Genomic DNA, 20,824 nt, shown 5'->3' with positions numbered 1-20,824 from the left:
GTTCATAATGTTAGCGGTTCCCAATTGAATCCCTCGACATGGTGATAACAAAAAAAATCTTTAAAAAAGGTGCATGCACACTCTCTAGAATGCGTCATATGTTTATTCTTACTGTCTGTTCACATGGATTGCATCACAACCCACGATATGTCCGAGGAGGGTCAGCTCACACCACGCATCATCCTGTGAACTGCCCTCACCTTTCTTCCCTCACGGTCGAAACGCGGCTCTGTCATTCTGTTTGTATGACGTTTGCTTCCTCCATCTCAGCATCAGTTATCACCTTTTCATCCAGCAGTTTGTCCATCAGATCGCTGAGAACAGGTCCTGATATACTTTTGATGAAGGAGCTCCGTAGAGCTGATAGTCTCTTTATTGGATCAGTGTCCAAAGTATCAGTTTTCCCTCCGCTGGGCAACAGACAAACCTCTCTTTCCCAAACACAGCTGGAGCTGCTCTTGTCTCCCAGACTCAGGTTAATATCCGTAAGGGATTTTTTTTAAGACTACCTGAAATGATGGGAAGTAGCTTTCATGGTGCTCCTCATCAAAATCAGCTTCTTTGGGTTGAACTTTAATCAGGTCATGCTCAGGATCAGTGACCAGAGTGTAAACCTGCTTTGGGTGCAGTTTACAGTGAGATGATGTCTCTATGTATATCTCAGTTTTGTCTGACTTCTTCCTGTCACGCCGCATTTTGGGGAACACAATATTACGTGGCAACATGAACACACTGAGGACAGATCTGGGATTACAATCGTTTGGGGGTTTGTAGAAGAGCAGAACTAATGATTGGACTGGGTCAGGAGGAGAGTCTTCATCCTTGACATTACCATAAGCAGAAAACCCTGTGATGTTTATAAAAGCATGACTTTCTGTTATCTTGTGGGGGGTAATAAACTCGATACCCTCATCCTTCACATGAGCGACCTGCAAGAACTGACCTCCACCTGTGGAGATGACCTCACAGTGTGGGAGACAAAGCTGACACACAGACTGCTGCTGACATTTGATGTCAAACAGGGGTCCTGCAGGCTTCTTGTGGTGTTGGGCCAGCAGCCTCCTGTTCCAAGGGACAGTCCTGTAAACCACGTCTCCTTCTGCCTTCATGACAAACACCAGGCCGGTCACACTGCACTGGTACAGGCCTGCACTGGAGCACTGGAACAGGTAGGTTTCATCATCAGACTCATCAGCAGTGATGCCAGGTGTAAACCCCTTTAACCTCATGTCAGGTAAGCTTGCTGCTTGTATCAAGTTCTTGATTGGTGTTTTGGTCAGTGAAGACAGGCTGTGAGAACGAGTCAAGTAGCAGGAATCTGTGGAGGAGAACTGTACACGAGAACTGTGTGAAAGCGTATTGGTTGATGACATGTTCTTAGTCATGACAGGAGGATCTGTTTCTCTTGACTTGTTTTTTATCCATGGAGAAGAAACTCTGCAACCATCTTCTTCAATTGTTCCTTCACTTATATATTTAGGCAACCCAGTGGATTTACAGGGTGATGAAGTCTTGCCCATCAGGTCTGTGGAGCCAAACTTAATTTCACCACATTTACCTTCAGTATACTGGTGAGATGTGTTTTGTTCCTCTTGCCAATCTTCCATCTCATGAAAAACATACACTAGTTCAGCTCCTGCTATACTTGTTCTATTTGATTTTTGATCTTGAACATAGTCAGGAGTAAAAGAGCCAGACAAATTAATCTGTCTAAAATCACTGTCTTCCACTTTGAGCTCCTCATAAACAATTGACGGCTCCGGTGATGGGGAAGGATTGTGGCTTAAAGGTTTACGGTTCTCCTTTCTGTCTGACTTCTTCCACTTAAAATGTAAAATCTTGAATCCACGTTTATCAGCTGAAATCTTTTTTTCTTTAGGTAGTGAAATATTCCTGTAGCAGACACCATCATCATCATTGTCGTCGTCTGTGTTCAGCTCTGTTCTGATGTCTTCATCACTGATGCAGTATGTCCTACAGGAGGGCCTTCTGAGAAAGAAGCACCAACCTGCTCTTACATCCTCCTCACCTTCTTCATCATGTGACTTAAATGCATAATTTGTGTCTTCTTCTGTTTTTCCTTCACTTATTGGATCATCTCTAACTTTAGTGATTTCTCTCTTTTTCTCCTTTAAGTGTCTGTTCTTAGATAAACACTTCATCTTTTCTTCTTTAAATGTCTCTTGTTTAAAGAAGCTGCTTCAGTCTTCTTTTTGGCTCTGATGGTATCCGTCACTTTCTTGAACCTGGAAAACCAATTGTAGACTTTGTTTTATTCTGTAAGAATCATTCAGTAGCTGGAGTGTATACAGAATAAATACAAATCATTATTTACGCCTACACATTCAATTCAATTTTATTTATACAGTGCAAAATCACAACAACAGTCGCCTCAACGCACTTTATATTGTAAAGTAGACCCTACAATAATACATACAGAGAAAAACTCAACAATCATAAGACCCCCCTATGAGCAAGCACTTTGGTGACAGTGGGGACGAAAAACTCCCTTTTAACAGGAAGAAACCTCCGGCAGAACCAGGCTCAGGGAGGGGCATCTTGTCTAATGTAGACAAGATGCAATCCCGGATTGAAAATGCTGATTTGAGATGGTTTGTAGTGGACCTGTGTGGTTAAGATTTGGAATTGCAAATAAATAACACAGAATTGAATAAATAAAACAATCCAAAATTGAATTCAAAATCCTGCTCCTCACATACAAGGTCTTAAATAATCATCTTTTACTCCAGCAGAGTTCATTCGAGTTCGTTAATTAAACAAATGTATACAAATATTATAATATCATATAACATCTGTAGGACTCTGCACAGCATGGAGGCTGCATCACATGAAAGTACCTGGCTGGAAAAAAATGTTCAGTGAGAGAGAAGTTACTTACAAAGGCTACACAGCAGTACACTGAAGCAACCTCCACTCTGTCACCAACACTTGTGACCAGACAAAAAATATGAGCACACGTTTTCCCCACACACCAGCTGGTGTTTGTACAGGAAGTAAAAAGAACACAAAAGTGTCAGAACGCATCAGAGCCTGATTAAGTGACGTTAAAAGAAAAAGGCAAGAAAGAATTTAACATAACATAAACCAATGAACAAGATGTGTTTCACTCGGACATTTCAGCTTAAACTATATTTTCATTTTTCGTTAATAGTTTTATTATTTAATTATTGAATTTAATTGAATAAGTGCAATGAATATATTGTCCTATTTGAGCCAAGTAGCTTATTTGTCTCTCTCTTATTTATTTTTCTTTTCCGGCAAATAAACTCATGTGTGTTTTCACACATTTAAACTGATGTTGTTATTTTACTCCTGTAGAGAACTACTGTTGACATCAGTTTTTACAAATCCATAATCAAGAAACACGAAGCAATTCATTATTTTTCTTTGTTTTGTTTTTTAAGCGAGCGATACAAAGTTATCTCGGTTGTTTGGATGATTATATTCCAGCTTGATCCAAAAGTATGCAAAAAGAAATATGCGCATATTCAGTGAAACTGGAACAGCAACGCTGTAAACAGCCTGAGTGTGTTTGACAGACCGAGGTTGTCCAACCTGCATTTCAGCTTCGCTCCTGATCTGGACAGAGCCACGTTTTTACACTCGTACGTGACAATCAGGGCCCGAAATCTCTCTGGATGTGCGCTCTGTACAAAAATGTTCATGCCACAACTAAAAAAAATTAAATAAATAAAAATAAAAATAAACACCACTTTAATTAACAGAGAAATGTTAATCGTTACAGACAAACACGGCCCGCTGACGCCGGGGTGCAAACGGGAGTTCTAAAAAGTTTGTAAGAAAGAATTTGTTTCTGTAAGCTCTTCTTTTCTTAACTTTCATATTTTTAAAATGTTCTCTACAAATGTTTTAAAATGTTTCTCTGCAGATAACCCAAATGTTCACGGTCTACATTACCTGAAGCTTCCTTAACGTTTCAGCCTTGATTTCCTTTTTCGGTGTGATCCACCGACTGCACCTGCCAAGATCTGACTTTGCCTTCGACCAGTAAGTTTTAAGAATATATAAACGAAAATGGCTCAAAATCACTTTACCACCTATCGACCTTGATCCCATGTACACCTCAGCTATTAGAAATGTTTTTTGTTCATTTCAAAGTCCAGCAGGGCGCGGCCGACCTGTAAACGTCACCAGTATCTCACCCTTTTAGTTTAATTCGATTTATTGTTTTTTGGTTTTTTGTTTAATAAACTTTCAAGTCTCATTTAAATCCTTTGCAAACTATTTTGCTTCTAACAAGGGAACATGCTGCTTTCAAAAAGCATAGATTAGAAGTGGGCAGAGATTTATAGTTAAAGAAAGTGAAACAAAAAGTAATGTATAAAAACAAACCCTGAGCTGTCTGACTGCTCCAGTAATTATGTAACAGCACATGCAGTTCCTGCTTTCTTGCTTTTCACTTTTTGCAGGATTTTGATGAAATTAACCTAAATGAATCCAAAATGTCTTGGAAAGCTCAGAATTACATGTCAGGGTTTTGGTAGCTGGCAGTCAGTCCTGATCGCCTTCACTAAATCCCTGTCCAACAAAGCAGTATTGAGGCCTTATTGATTTAACTTGAGCTCCAGTCCTGAGTTTTATGTTTATGAAGGTGGTTCAGGTTTTTCTGGGATACATTGCCATGGTAACCTATGGTCAAAATAAGAGATCCGTATAAATGCCCAGGGACCAATCGAATTTGTAAAAAAAATAGCATCATCTGGATTAGTGAGAGGCAAGATCCCTCAGACCTCAGTGGGTGGATGGTGTCTAATGCTTTTAAGAGCATCAGAAGTTTCTGTATTCACCCAAAAAACATCAGGAAAAATTATCAGTTCTTAGAAGCAACATAATACTCACAAATTTAAATTAAGTTATTGTTTATACATATCAATATAGCTGACCTTTTATTAGGTTTGGTAGTAGACCAAGTCTGTGTGTGACTTGTGTTTTGTGTCGTACAGATAAGCTTTCATCTGATGGAATCGCAGGTTAGAACAATGTAGCTTTAACACTCAGATTTCCACAGTCAGCGTTTTTGAAGAGCAATGGTGAATGCATGTCATTCTAAAAGTACCGTAGCAAAGTTTAAGGCTATCATTTATTCAATGTTATGTGCCAACTAAGCAAACAGCAGCTGCTGCTACTCCCTCAACAGTCGATTGTCCTGTTTATTCTGGTTCATCCTCCACGCAAACATCACAAGACGCTCATTCTCGAGTTACTTAAAGTTTTGCGGGTGACAGTCTGTACTTCTGCGTGACAATGTATACATGTGTGGTCTGTTCATCAGGGATTCCCAAACGCTGACACTGTCCACAACACAACGGGTAAATGCCATCGCCTCAAAAAAAGAGGACGTGGTTTAAATAAGTAAAGAAATGTTCAGGCCACAAATAACCACAACATAAACACTTGTTTGTTTAAAACTCAGATGTTAATCAAAAAGAAGAAAAATATAAATGCAAATAAAAGTTTTTGTTTTTGAACTGTACATTTGAAATTATTTTGTTCCAGGGTGCAGCACCGTTTTTCTGTCTCTCCCTCTTTCCTCCACCTTTAATCTTCTTGTGTTCTCCATTCGATCATCCAACTAAATAAATCATCAGAGAAGCAGAAAGACGTCCTGCAGGACCCTGCGTTTGCAATGCACTTAGCTTTGAGCCCCAGAAACAATCAACAGATGCTGAAAGATGCTGATCGTATTGAGTTTCATGCAAACAACATGAGACACTCATTCTCCACTTAAAGTTTACCAGCTACACCTGTCTTATCTATGACCTATGACACCTTTCTCTGTAAGATCTTTAACAAAGTCTTAATAATAAAGTCCTTTAAAAAAAGTTTCAGTTTTTAATGAGCAATTATAGAGAAGCTATATCAGATTCCCTTATGAGAGAAATGAGTAATATAACATTGCTGCCTTCATCGGTCCATTACAGGGACATTATTGTAGATTATTTGAGTGCTTGGACTCGTGGGAGAACCCCAAGTTCGATTCCAGCTGCTGGAATCACTCGGCTGTAGTAGCTGTAGGTTTTCTGAGCACACAGACTGTGATCAGATGACCTGCTGTGGATGGTTCTAAGGTTTACTGCTTTTTGTGGATTTAGCCATCATATTGTATAAGCACCTGTCACGTGAGAGATGCTTTCGAACCCCTGGTCATTGTCTAAACACCATCAGCTGAAAATCACATTTTAAAATCTCTGCACTTATTGGCAGTTATTTAGTTTTGCACACTTAATCACTGTGGTAGGCTGCCACTTATGAAACACCTAAATGACATCACAGTCGGCTGGGAAAGAGGAAGGAGTCACACGACAGATTGGAATAAAAAGACATGACAACCTGTCTAAAAGATTCAGTTATAAGAAAACGACGGACAAGTTACTGGGTAGGTGAGATCTCTTTTTTTCTGTCTTTAATGCATGTAGGTTTATGTAAAACTAGATAAGTTTACATAGTTTGTCCAGTTTATTCTGATGTCAGTTTTCATAAGAAAAGGTCAAATTAGAAATGCAATACAGCACTGCTAGTCCCCAGCCTAGATAGAAAACAGACCTATTAATTGCACTTGTGTGAATACTATGCATTTATTTTTTACTGAAAGCGTTTAACTTGTAATAATCTTGTGATTATTATTATTATTTGCCAAATTCCTTTATTTATTTCCTATAATCCTATAATTCCTATAATTCCTATAATTTATAATCCTTATCTTTATAATCTCTTCTGCTATTTGCACATTCTTTACTGTAAATTCCTAAGTTAATTTGTAAATTTTTTGTAGTAAACTGTAAATCGTAAATATTGTAAAACTTTTCTTCTGTCATTTAATGGTCGGGCATTGTACAGCTACAAGCATTTCACCCCCATGTCATACTGTGTATGGTTGTGTGTGTGTGACAAATAAAATTTGAATTTGAATTTGAATTTAAAAAAGTTACATATGCTGAGAACAAACTAGCAGCACAGAGTTTTAAATAATTTCTGTCATGATCTCTTTTAACCTTCTTATTATGTTAAGGGTCAATTTGACCCATTCCAGTTTTTGTGTTGACCAAAGTACAGGTCACCCTTTCTTTTTCTTCATGAAAGCTTATGACTTTTCCTTATCTGGGGTCATGAACTGGTGTGTAAAATATGGACACTTTGATGTGTCCTGGAATGTCTCTGCAGTGTTTGTATACAAAGATGATGTTGCGGGTCATTTTGACCCGCACACTTTTATGTAAGTAAAAAGTTGTTCAGATCCAAAATAAACATTTCTCTTTGATGTACTTTGTTTTGACTGCTTCTGAATATACATTCAGACCCAGGTGTGCATGCAAGAAACTTTCTCTCCCCTATTCTTGTCACTGTTCTCATGTCATTTCAACACACCAAAAATGAGCTCCAGAAGGTTGACGACTGAAGAAGCTTTATCACTGCTTTTCAACTGGGATAGTGATGAAGAAGAAGATGTTTCAGAGACTGAGGATCTTTCAGAGGCCGAGGACAATGTTATTGATGATCCAGACTGCCAATTTTCAGACGAGGAGGAGGATTCTGAGGGAGAGTGTGCCGCCATCTCTACATCAAATGAAAACCAAGGAATGCAGCAATCATCATCCACAGAGGAGACATGGACATCTAAAGATGGTAATATAAAATGGTCATTATCACCACACCGAAGTCAAGGCAGGCTGTCATCTTCTAATATCATCAAAATGACTCCTGGTCCTACAAGATTTGCCATCACACGAGTTGATGATATTCAATCAGCATTTCAACTCTTCATATCCCCTCCAATAGAGAGGATTATACTGGACATGACTAACCTGGAAGGGAGGCGTGTATTTCAAGAGAAATGGAAGCCACTGGATCAGACTGACTTGCATGCTTATATTGGAATTCTGATATTAGCTGGAGTATACAGGTCCAAGGGAGAAGCAACTGCAAGTCTATGGAATGAAGAGAATGGAAGGCCAATCTTTCGAGCAACAATGTCTTTGGAGACATTCCTCAAGATATCTCGTGTGATCAGATTTGACAACCGTGAAACCAGAGCTGGTCGACGTGAAAGAGACAAACTTGCTGCAATCAGAGATGTATGGGATAAATGGGTGGAAATTCTACCTTTGTTGTACAACCCTGGTCCCCATGTTACTGTTGATGAGCGCCTTGTCCCATTCAGGGGTCGCTGTCCTTTCCGACAGTATATGCCCAACAAGCCGGCCAAGTATGGCATCAAAATATGGGCAGCCTGTGATGCAAAATCTAGCTATGCATGGAATATGCAAGTGTACACTGGAAAGCTACCTGGAGGAGCATCTGAGAAGAATCAGGGGATGCGTGTGGTGCTGCAGATGAGTGAAGGGCTGCAAGGGCATAACATCACCTGTGACAATTTCTTTACATCCTACTGGCTTGGAGAGGAACTTCAGAAGAGAAAGCTGACTATGTTGGGAACAATCAGAAGAAATAAGCCAGAACTTCCCAGTGAAATTTTGAAGATGCAGGGAAGACCTCTGCATTCCTCAATATTTGTTTTCACTGAGAAAGCAACAGTGGTTTCATATTGCCCAAAGAAAAACAAGAATGTTCTTGTCATGAGCACAATGCACACAGATGCATCTCTGAGCACAAGAGAAGACAAAAAACCACAAATGATCCTAGACTACAACTCCACCAAAGGAGGAGTGGACAATCTTGACAAAGTCACAGCGACATACAGCTGCCAGCGCAAGACAGCTCGTTGGCCCTTGGTAATTTTCTACAACATTTTGGATGTGTCTGCTTACAATGCCTATGTCCTGTGGACTGAAATCAACCAACATTGGAATGCGGGTAAATTGTACCGACGTCGCCTTTTCCTGGAAGAACTGGGAAAAAGCCTTGTCACTCCCAAGATCCAGATGCGAGTCAGACCAGCTCGATCCCCAGCAGCAGCAGCTGTCATTGAAAAGGTCAAGCGTGCACCATCCAACCAATCTGCAGTGGATCCAGTGGATACAGGTGTAAAGAAACGGAAAAGATGCCAGGTCTGTCCCTCACGAGAAGACATTAAAACAAGCACTGTTTGTGAGAAATGCAAAAAGTACATCTGCAGAAAGCACACAGTCACATTCTGTCCATCATGTGGACAAAATTGAAAATGTTGAACACTGAAAAACTGAGAAAATCGGGCAAGTTCAAAAGAAATGTGTTTGTAAAGAAGGAAAAACTTTTGCTAAATTGTTCTTAAAAAGAGTTATGGTAATTCAAACTGTGTTGTATGTCTGTGTTCTAAATGTTTTTCTAATGGAAAATAAAGTTGCTATTGTTTCATTGTACTTTTTTGACAATTCTGAGTGGATTTACATAGTACGGGTCAAAATGACCCGCAACATAATCAATGTGATTTTTTTTCAACATAATACAAGGGTTAAAACAAATCTGAGATCACACTGTTTCAAAATGTTTTATAACAGTTGAGAGTGAAAAGTGTTGTAATGAAGAGTTTGTTTTTAATGTTTCACAGATGCAAACAAGACAGGATGAAACGCAAACAGAAACATCTGCACTGCTTTGATGCAGGAGACGCACCACTGAAGGAAAAGAAAAAGCTTAATGGACAGACTTCTGTACCAATAAACACACAATCTAACAGTCAGAGTGTTAATGGGAAGGAAAGCCTAGAAGAAATCAAACATACTGGTGCTATTACATATAATGCAATGATCCAGAACAAAGGTCGGCGTCAGTCACTGACCACAACACAACGAAGGACGGATTTAACACAAGCAACCTGTTCACCTGACATGAAGCCACAAAGCTGCTTTGAAGAGTTTACACCTATCATCGCTGCTGATGAGTCTGATGACGAAACCTACCTGTTCCAGTGCTCCAGTGCAGGCCTGTACCAGTGCAGTGTGACCGGCCTGGTGTTTGACATGCAGGGAGAAGGAGACGTGGTTTACAGGACTGTCCCTTGGAACCAGAGGCTGCTGGCCCAACACCACAAGAAGCCTGCAGGACCCCTGTTTGACATCAAATGTCAGCAGCAGTCTGTGTGTCAGCTTCATCTCCCACACTGTGAGCTCATCTCCACAGGTGGAGGTCAGTTCTTGCAGGTCGCTCATGTGAAGGATGAAGGCATTGAGTTCATCCCCCCTCATCAGATAACAGAAACTCATGTTGTTATAAACATCACAGGGTTTTCTGGTTATGGTATTGTGAAGGATGAAGACTCTCCCCCTGAACCAGTCCAAGCTTTGGTTCTGCTCTTCTACAAACCTCCAGAAGAACTTAATCTCAGATCCTTCCTCAACGTATTGTTGTTGCCAAGGAACATCGTGATCCATGATGTTAAAAACAAGAGGAGGGAATTAGTTGGTGAAGAGATGTACATAGATGTACCCTCAAAATGTATTCTGTATCCAAAACAAGTTTACACTCTGTCCACTGTTCCTGACGATGACCTGATTAACATTCAACCAAATGAGGCAGAGTTTGATGAGGAGTATCCTAACTACTCCATCACAACCTTCCAGGTGATTTTAAAAACAATCATTACAGATATTAACCTGAGTGTGATACACCAGGGTAGCTCCAGCTGTATCTGGGAAAGAGAGGTTTGTCTTTTGCCCAACAGAGTTAGAGCCATGACTGCTTCTCCAAAAAAGAGGCTTTTAAATGTAAGGAGCTCATTCATTGATAGGATATCAGGACCTGTTCTCAGCAGTCTGATGGACAAACTCCTGGAGAAAGGGTTGATGGTTGATGGTGACAGGGAGGAAGCAGACGCAATGCAAAGCAGGAGCGATAGAGCTCGTTTTGTTATCGACACTGTGAGAAGGAAAGGTGAACCTGCCAGTTCACAGATGATTGCGTTTCTGCGTGAGCTTGACGCCTTCCTCCACAGAAATCTTTTTTTGATTTGACGTATCTGGCAAATTTTGTTATGTTTGCCTAGATCTGATTGAGTCTTTCAGGCTTCAGCTACAACATCAATAACCACGAGTGATCCAGTGTCGCCCATGCATCATTGTGTTGGAGGTTGATTTTAGTTTAATTTGTCCAAATAGGACTAATGCAGCTTTTTTTGATCTTTAAGCAAAGTTTAATCCAGACCTTTATCTTCAGACTGAAATCTGGTTTGTACCTTGTGGTGAATCCTCTTGGGGTTTTTTGTTTCTTTGTTTTGTTTGTTTTGTGAAGGCTCCTGTTTATGATACGTACACATAGACCACCCAGATAGCAAGGAAACATTGAAACAATGTTGAGTCAATATCAGGCGATGTCATTGAATCAACGTTGAGGTGTCACGTTGACCTAACGTCACTCTTGCACCCTTTTTTTTAACGTTGAAACAACGTCAGGTTTTGATGTTGAATCAATGTTGAAACCTGACATTGATTCAACGTTATATTTTCTAATACTGTTGACATTGAAACAATGTCAGATTCTGATATTGAAACACTGTTGAGTTATGGTGTTGATTTTCCACCTCTTTCACACAGTCGCTTTTTATTAAAACAGTTAAATCATGACTGGAAATCTACCTTTCTTTATAGGTATTTTAACCAATACTAAACTACTGCATGTTTCCATCAATACTTCAACCACCTAAACACATAATTGTACTTATTCCTTAAATTGGACACCCTTTATAAAAAAATGTCTCACAATGTATCATGTCAATATTAATATCCTAAAATAAGAAAGCATTGCATGTGATGTAACAGAGAAAAAAAATAAACAAAAAAAGGTCAATAGGCATGTTTCGTTTGCTAAATACTTTATTAAAAGACAGTTTCCTATTTACGTTTATATGTTTCACAGAAGTTTGTAATTTTTACTCTGGGATGGGGATGGATGGTGTGCGTCCTGCGCCACCCAAACGATCTGGGGCGTATCGGAGCCATTTCTGGACTGCTTATGCAAAGACAAACTCGGACATAGAGTTTGCCCCTAACTGCTGCCTCAGGCCATCTAGGACACACGGACACACACACACACACACACACACACAAACAAAAAAAGTGAAGAGATGGAATTAGCATATCTTGTGTCTTAAATGTGTATGCAAGTGCTTGTGTGTTTAATCAACAGGCCGTTGTTATGTATTTAAATCACATCTGACAGCTATTATACTTTATAGTTACAAAGTGTACATAACCTTTATATACTTACCATTGCCTTATTTGCCTCTTGTGATTGAAGAGCTGCCTCCTCATTGTTTAGCTCCTCAATGTTGTGCAAGGGCAAATCCAGAGGCAGTACCCCAGCATCTACCGATTCATTGCAGCAGGGATGGCGGATGGCTCTGACCTCCTCACGGAGTTCGTTAACTGCTCTGGTCTGACAGCATCGTTAACATCTTTTGTGAGGTCGCATGTGTTTCAAAGAACAATTCTAGAAATATTAATGGCTTAAGCAGTGGGAGGAGAAAAACTAATATATCCATAAGTGATGGTGTAACATTCTGCATTCAAGTATAAGTTGTTCTAACTGCTAAAACTGTTTGCTAGTTTTTGCCTGTCACATATATTTGATATTTGTATATGAAGCTGCCATCACCAGTGTGAATTGTGTGTGAATTGGTGGATGACTGAATGTGTAAAGCACTTTGGGGTCCTTAGAGACTAGTTAAAGCGCTGTACAACTATAGGCCATTTATACCATGTAAAATCTGAAATTCCAAGATTTTTGAACTTGCCTTGTAATAGTGGCCTCACAGAGTCTCTGGAATCTACAGAAAAATAAAAATCACAACAAGATGACATTCAGGAGTATAAACTGGTGTTTTGAAGATAAGAATACAATGACATTGTGATTCAGCTTTAAAAGTATTTTAAAAGCATACTATCTATAGGGAAGTCCTCGACATCAGACTCTGCATGCTGGGGAGATCGCAAAGCTGTGTGGGTTTGCGTGTTGTGCCGGGGTGGCGAAAGGTGCCGGAAGCTAGGTGGGGCATTATGATGCCTGCTGTCAGTGGGCTGGGGGGAAGACTGCGGAGTGGTGAGGGCTGTTTAGGAAAAGATAATTTTTTTTAAGTATTTAAGAATACAGACAACTTGTCAACAAAGTTTCCTTGTGTCACACACAGATATGTACAAAGACACTAGACAGTGTTTTATTACCTGGTATTTTCACTCGAGGGGCCTGGGGAAACCATTTTTTTGTAGACTGCTCATCCTCTGAGTCACTATATGTGTACAGGGGATTTGGTCTGAAGAAAAGAAGTTAAAAACGGTCAAAAATAATTACAAATGTGCTTTTGGCGTATTTTTTCCTAAAGTTACAGTTTGATTTATAACACACACATGAAACGGAGATGTGCAAGAAAGTACTGTATACAAGGAATTTTTGAAGTGCACAAGTGTACACGGCTTTGCATTTTTAAAAAGTTTACAAGCTTCCACTTTTTGGACTATATTATGTGGTGATATTGCAGTATGCAAGCACCACAGATATGTATAAAAGACAAGATCATAAATTCTTAGCAATCAAAGATATGTTTGTGAATAAAAAAGTTTTACTTGTGCTTTCTTTTAAGACTGGTCTAATCTGGGGCTCTCCTCAGCTCTTCCCAGGAGGGTGGCACGGATGCCCCTCCGGTGGTCCTCCTTGGGCTCACCATGGCTTATGAGAAGCCGGACTGGTGCATAGGTGAGCCATGTTGCACCAGGATGAACTCTCCTCTTTACTGCGGCGTGGATCCTGAATGATATGGAGGCCATGACAATTTCTCCCCACTTATCCATGAACTAGGGACTATTTCTGTACCACCAGTGCTAAACTGCACAATGCACCAGTCTTTCATTTTTATCTTTTTTTTAATTTGGAGTCTTTTTTTGCCCTGTCTAGGATAAACAAGAAACAGATAATGTCACGGCCCAGCGGCACGAGGGAACAAAGATGGACACAGGTGCAGAAACCAACCCGGAAGCGAGACGGTAGGGAACAAATGATTTATTTCCGCCCACAGGCAAACAAAAAACAAAAGCAAAGCGGCGCCACCACACTCGTGGCGCGTAGGATAATTTACGATAAAGAGGGCGACCTAGACACCTCTAGGAGACGGCTGAACAGCAGAGGCAGCGGGGAGGTAGAAACAGGACTAGGCAGGGGCCGGGGCACTGGAATAAGAGGAGATCACGGTCAGTGGGATCCAGCAGACAATCAACGATCCTCCACAGTTGAATTGAGTTGCCTTACTTGGTTTCAGGTGGAGCGGAAGCCCGGAAGCGGTCGAAGCGTGGGGAGGCAGGCAAGTGAGTGGTGGGCTGGCAGGCCACGTCGTGTTAGCAGCAGGCGGCCCAGGTCCAGGAAGGCGGGAGTGAGGGAGACAAGATCTCCACTCCAGGTGCTACCTCTGAGGATAGCAGATACTCAGGCGATGAATGGTTGAGAGCGCAGGTCTGATATACTGCTGGCATGATTGCTCACAGGTGGTCAGCCAGGGAGGAGCAACCGAACTCCGCCCAAAGGAGGAGGGGCCGCTGTCGGAGACCTGCAGGTGCCCACCCAGACCATGACAGATAATTACAATATATTTCATAGTCACTACAAAACTTGATCTATTGACTGAACTAAATAATAAATAATAGCTTAAAATGTATATAGGCAACAATTACAAGCAAACCCGATAAAACAAACTCTTTTTTTATTGACTTTGCATGATTGGCAATGCAATGAAAGCTGTGTTGTCTGGACAAAGAAAATATTTGCCTGTAATATTATTGAGCTTTGTAATGCCAGGTCTGCTGTTCAGCTGCGACACTGTAGCATCCAATTCTGGATGACGGTAAGAGGTACTGAAAGTAAGACTCTTTGTGACAAAACTTTTGGAAAATAACAAATGTGTCACCATCTACTTTCACAATGTTGCGGATTAAAGCAATGTCATCGGCTTTATCAATCAGCAAAAGTTTTGCGAGATCTCGCAAAAGTTCATCGTAATTTTTTTTTCTCCCATGTCCCTTGCAGGGCTCCGTAATATTTATGTAACAACATAAAAAATTATACCCATATTCACTGAATATGAACAAATTAAGCTACGTTGCCATAAAAAGTAGTGATGTGCAATACCATTGATTTCCTTTCCGATCCGATACCAAGTAAATTCCGATGCCATACTTTGTACAAAAACCTATTTTATTTATTGTATCTTTTATTATTTCTCGAATTATAGATTCATAATGATAACAGGACATCAGATTACTTGTTCTTATCGCTTAATAATGCAGAATTATCATATAGAAATAAAAAAAAGCAACTGAAGTTGTGCGCTATTTGAACACGTTGCCTGCCTGCAACACTGAAGGACTCCGTGAGAGATGTCTGTCTCGCCCTAGCAGCACCTGTCCCTCTCCTCCTCTTCAGTTCGCCTCAACATACGCTCGTCATATTCTGTGATATGATTTACTCTGAGGTGTTTGACGAGGTTAGTGGTGTTGCCACAACACCTCACTTTCTTGCCACATGTATCGGAAACCACGTCTCAGCTGTGTGTGGAGGTAAAATACGTCTATACATGGCTCCGCACAATTACGCTCAGCCATTGTTGTGAGTGCGCACGCCAGGGGCTGACACATTTATACAGCCATATTTCACACATGACTATGAAAGGCGGAAGAGGAAGTAGTTCCTTCCAATGCAGACAATCCGAATGATATAGTTTCTATCCACTGTGTTCCTGTTAATCATAAACTACAAATTTACCCATAAATTACTAAAATATCGATATTTTAATATGAGAATCGATTCTAGAACATAAATGATTGGTAATCGATATTTCAGGCATTTCAGAATTATGCTGCATTTTTCTGACTTTTTCTTTCAAGTCTCTCCATCTCTCCTCCACCTTTAACCTTCTTCCGTTACCCTATTTCATCAGCCAACTTAAGTTGTCATCGGAGAAGCAGGGAGACCTCCTATAAGACCCTGCAAACAATTAATAGGTGCTTAAAGAAGAGCGTGGAGGAATCCTGAGAACTGCGTGGGGTTGTTCCTCTCATTTAACTCATAATGTTATTGATGGTTCATGCAAATCCACTGGTGAACAACACGAGACGGTTATTGTCACGTTACTTAAAGTTTTGCTGACAGTTGTGGTAGTCTGTACATCTGCGCCACAATGCATGTGCGGTCTGTTCAAAACTAGTTAATGCCATCAATTCAAAAAAAAGAGGATGTGGTAAAGAAAAGCACATTTCACAGACAACCACCCAAACCCCGATTTTAACCAGAGGAAAAAAAAAAGTAAAAGTAAGGATTTGAACTGTACATTTGAGAAGCTATTTTAAAAACATTTAGACTATATTTGTAATTATTGCTCTCCGCTAATACTTTTAAATTCTCCATAATTATGCTTTGGGTAAAGCTTTAATTTGACTTGATTTCCCAGCTGCACTTGTCCAAGTTATGACTCCAACTTTGCTCTGTAAGGTTTGTTGAAAATAGTAAAGAATAATAATAAAGGCCTTCAGGAAAAAAGTTATTTTTAATCATCCATCTTTATCCCATGTACAAGTCAGTTATTGTGAAAAGTTTCTGTTTACGGTAAACTTAAACCTATGTTCCTACCACCGCCATCATCGCCGACATGATGCGTTTTCGGAGTTTGACAGGTTTTTTTGTTCCATGAATAAGAACAAACAAAAAATAATAAAAGTTTTACAAACACTTTTATCATTTCGTTTGAGAAAATAACAGAAAATAAAGAAGCACAATATTAACATATATTTTCCTCTTTTTTCACAGTGAAAATAAAAACAAAATTGTAATCACGGGACTTATGAATGAAACTGAAAGAAAAACCATGACGTCTGCTGTTACGTATAATCATATTGCTGGTGAAACGCTTTCGTGTTCTCCACTTTTCGGATATTTCACTCAATTCATTGAAATTCTCATATAAACAATATAAATATTTCAGAAACTTTTACGTACACAGAAAGCTGCATCATGTTTGTGTTTACATAAAATATTATATGTCTTACATAAAACCGCTGAGTTATGAAACAGTTTACGTGGTAAACAGCTCTTTGAGTAGACTTATGTTCTGATGCCATAGCCCTGACACTACACACTGCCCTGTCACACCTGGAGAAGAGAGACACGTATGTGAGGATGCTGTTTGTAGATTACAGCTCAGCATTCAATACCATCGTTCCCTCGAAGCTGGACAGGAAACTGCAGGATCTAGGACTGAGCAGCTCCCTCTGCAGCTGGATCCTTAGCTTCCTGTCTGACAGACGCCAGGTGGTCAGACTGGGCAGCATCACCTCATCCCCCATCACACTGAACACTGGTGCTCCACAGGGGTGTGTACTGAGCCCTCTCCTGTACTCACTCTACACCTACGACTGCACAGCCACTAACAACTCCAACATCATTGTGAAGTTTGCGGACGACACTACAGTGGTGGGTCTTATCACCAACGGTGATGAGACGGCTTACAGGGAGGAGGTCAGCGCCCTGACCCACTGGTGTCAAGACAACCATCTCACCCTCAACGTCGCAAAGACAAAGGAGTTGATAGTGGACTTCCGGAGGTGCAGAGAAGTACACACCCCCATCACCATCAACGGCGCTGCTGTGGAGAGAGTGAGCAGCTTCCGGCTCCTTGGTGTACATCTGGCTGAGGATCTTACGTGGTCAGTACACACAAACAAAACAGTGAAGAAGGCGCAGCAGCGCCTCTTCTTTCTCAGGAGACTGAAAAGATTCGGCATGAGCCCCCGCATCCTCAGGACCTTCTATCACTGTGCCATTGAGAGCATCCTCACTGGATGCATCACCACCTGGTATGTCAACAGCACCTCCTACAACTGCAAAGCTCTCCAGCGAGTAGTGCGGTGCTCTGAACGGATAATTGGAGGTGAGCTTCCCTCCCTCCAAGACATCTACAGGAAGCGCTGCCTGAGGAAAGCGGGGAGGATCATCAAGGACTCCAGTCACCCCAGCCATAAACTGTTCAGACTACTTCCATCAGGAAGGAGGTTCTGCAGCATCCGGTCCCGTACCAGCAGACTGAGAGACAGCTTTTTCCATCAGGCCATCAGACTGCTGAACACGTCATAGACACCTCAGCTTCACTACTGGAACTTTAACATTATGCACTCCATACTGTACAGTAATGCCACTGTTTTGCACATGTCTCACTCTGTATATTTTATATATTTTATATATATATATATATATATATATATATATTTTTTTTTTTTTTTTTTTTTTTTTTTTACTATTTAATTTGTAAAAATGTGTATACACACACACACACACACACACGTAGGAAAATATTTAGTATACACATCCAGAAATGCATACACTATTATATATTGTACATATATTTATTAGTTTCAGGTCGGCCATTCTTGTATTTTGCTCGTTTGTGTTGTTGTGTTTGCACATCTCTGTTGCTTGTGGGGCTCGCACACAAGAATTTCACTCGCATGTGCTGTGCCAGTGTGCCTGCACATGTGATGTGACAATAAAAGTGATTTGATTTGATTTGATTTGATATTTCAGTATCAGATTCACTATCAGAAATGTGTGATGTAACATTGCTGCCTTTCTCGCTCCATTGCAGTGACATTATTTAAGCTCTGAGCTTAGACTCGTGGGGGAACTCTAAGTTCCAGTCTACCTGAGGGAATCACTCACTTTAAACTAAGTCGTGTACATTTTGAGCTCCAGCAGATTTTCTGTGCAGACAGATAGTAATCAGATTACTTGATGATGATTTCTATTTTTTTTCTGCTTTTTGCCATCTTTGTACATCACATGGCAAATGGAAACAAGTGTTCATCTTGTCCAGTTTTCCTTTAAGTGAAGTATTTCATGTACTGGAACAGTTTCAGCCTCGGTAAGGGTGGACTTACTCCAGGAGTAAGTTCACCCAGGAATTTGACAGAGGGGTGAACTCTGTCTATATACAGGGAGCGCAGAATTTTTAGGCAAATGAGTATTTTGTCCACATCATCCTCTTCATGCATGTTGTCTTACTCCAAGCTGTATAGGCTCGAAAGCCTACTACCAATTAAGCATATTAGGTGATGTGCATCTCTGTAATGAGAAGGGGTGTGGTCTAATGACATCAACACCCTATATCAGGTGTGCATAATTATTAGGCAGCGTCCTTTCCTTTGGCAAAATGGGTCAAAAGAAGGACTTGACAGGCTCAGAAAAGTCAAAAATAGTGAGATATCTTGCAGAGGGATGCAGCAGTCTCAAAATTGCAAAGCTTCTGAAGCGTGATCATCGAACAATCAAGCGTTTCATTCAAAATAGTCAACAGGGTCGCAAGAAGCGTGTGGAAAAACCAAGGCGCAAAATAACTGCCCATGAACTGAGAAAAGTCAAGCGTGCAGCTGCCAAGATGCCACTTGCCACCAGTTTGGCCATATTTCAGAGCTGCAACATCACTGGAGTGCCCAAAAGCACAAGGTGTGCAATACTCAGAGACATGGCCAAGGTAAGAAAGGCTGAAAGACGACCACCACTGAACAAGACACACAAGCTGAAACGTCAAGACTGGGCCAAGAAATATCTCAAGACTGGTTTTTCTAAGGTTTTATGGACTGATGAAATGAGAGTGAGTCTTGATGGGCCAGATGGATGGGCCCGTGGCTGGATTGGTAAAGGGCAGAGAGCTCCAGTCCCACTCAGACGCCAGCAAGGTGGAGGTGGAGTACTGGTTTGGGCTGGTATCATCAAAGATGAGCTTGTGGGACCTTTTCGGGTTGAGGATGGAGTCAAGCTCAACTCCCAGTCCTACTGCCAGTTTCTGGAAGACACCTTCTTCAAGCAGTGGTACAGGAAGAAGTCTGCATCCTTCAAGAAAAACATGATTTTCATGCAGGACAATGCTCCATCACACGCGTCCAAGTACTCCACAGCGTGGCTGGCAAGAAAGGGTATAAAAGAAGAAAAACTAATGACATGGCCTCCTTGTTCACCTGATCTGAACCCCATTGAGAACCTGTGGTCCATCATCAAATGTGAGATTTACAAGGAGGGAAAACAGTACACCTCTCTGAACAGTGTCTGGGAGGCTGTGGTTGCTGCTGCACGCAATGTTGATGGCGAACAGATCAAAACACTGACAGAATAACACGAAGAAGAAGGCTAGGCAGAGAGACGCGGAGGGACACTAAATGACACGGGGAAACACAGAGTCATGTGGAGAAACGCAGATGATGCGATGAGTAGCACAGGCAGACACACACAATAAATACACACACCAGGTAATCAGGAAATGGCACACAGGAGGGGACACAGCGGGAGAGAAAACCGGGAGAGGACACAGGTTGCGAAAACAGAAACACTAAACACACGACTAAGAACAAATACAAAACAGCAGAAACTGGAAAAATAAAACAATAAACTCAGAACACTGGGTCAACGACCCAGGACCATGACAGTTCTTAGTATCAGACCAGTTTGATTCATGCTACAGAGCAAAGAGTCGCAATCCTTCAGACACACACACACACACACACACACACACACACACACTGTAGTTTTCTGTCAGAGTTTCACGTGTCGCTTTTTTTCACCCATTAAAATAAATTCTATTAAATAGATTTGCTGTTGTATTTGTTTTTGCTGCAAGCCTCTGCTCACACCTTAAAAATCTTTTCACCCTGCTCAATATTGATATTTGACTTTTAATTTAGTTATTTATTTAATAACTTATTTATTATTTATTTAATAGTTAAGTATAAACTTAGTGACTTCTTTGGTTTATTAATTGAACTAATAACTTATCCAGCTTTCCCAGCCGTTTTGATTATTTTTAATTAACTGTGAACCAATAATGAAA

General features: G+C 40.7%; 3 protein-coding genes and 1 long non-coding RNA gene across 4 annotated transcripts; 2 read left to right on the top strand and 2 right to left on the bottom strand.

The window, feature by feature from the left end:
- Positions 1 to 237: 237 nt before the first annotated feature.
- LOC120746011 lies at positions 238 to 4,125 on the bottom strand. The gene is made up of 2 exons (XM_040051233.1): positions 3,940 to 4,125; positions 238 to 2,246 (listed from the first exon to the last, which is right to left on the bottom strand). The coding sequence occupies exon 2, from the start codon at positions 2,160 to 2,162 to the stop codon at positions 477 to 479; it is 1,686 nt and encodes a 561-aa protein (XP_039907167.1). The 5' UTR covers positions 2,163 to 2,246; positions 3,940 to 4,125; the 3' UTR covers positions 238 to 476.
- Positions 4,126 to 6,309: 2,184 nt separating this feature from the next.
- On the top strand, positions 6,310 to 11,665 carry LOC120746009 (NACHT, LRR and PYD domains-containing protein 1a-like). The gene is made up of 2 exons (XM_040051232.1): positions 6,310 to 6,418; positions 9,527 to 11,665. Exon 2 carries the CDS (start codon positions 9,543 to 9,545, stop codon positions 10,926 to 10,928), a length of 1,386 nt encoding a protein of 461 aa, XP_039907166.1. The 5' UTR covers positions 6,310 to 6,418; positions 9,527 to 9,542; the 3' UTR covers positions 10,929 to 11,665.
- On the top strand, positions 7,016 to 9,228 carry LOC120746008 (piggyBac transposable element-derived protein 4-like). Its single transcript, XM_040051231.1, has one exon. It carries the CDS (start codon positions 7,350 to 7,352, stop codon positions 9,156 to 9,158), a length of 1,809 nt encoding a protein of 602 aa, XP_039907165.1. The 5' UTR covers positions 7,016 to 7,349; the 3' UTR covers positions 9,159 to 9,228.
- An 11-nt stretch (positions 11,666 to 11,676) lies between the features above and the next one.
- On the bottom strand, positions 11,677 to 13,229 carry LOC120746010. The gene is made up of 3 exons (XR_005698752.1): positions 13,134 to 13,229; positions 12,854 to 13,018; positions 11,677 to 12,739 (listed from the first exon to the last, which is right to left on the bottom strand). It is a non-coding gene; the product is annotated as an uncharacterized LOC120746010 (long non-coding RNA).
- Between the last annotated feature and the right edge of the window lie 7,595 nt (positions 13,230 to 20,824).

This window comes from Simochromis diagramma, unplaced genomic scaffold (assembly GCF_900408965.1).
Source record: "Simochromis diagramma unplaced genomic scaffold, fSimDia1.1 OVJJ01000261.1, whole genome shotgun sequence".
In the NCBI taxonomy this organism is placed as follows: domain Eukaryota; kingdom Metazoa; phylum Chordata; class Actinopteri; order Cichliformes; family Cichlidae; genus Simochromis; species Simochromis diagramma.
This window is presented reverse-complemented; position numbering and strand designations above follow the sequence as displayed.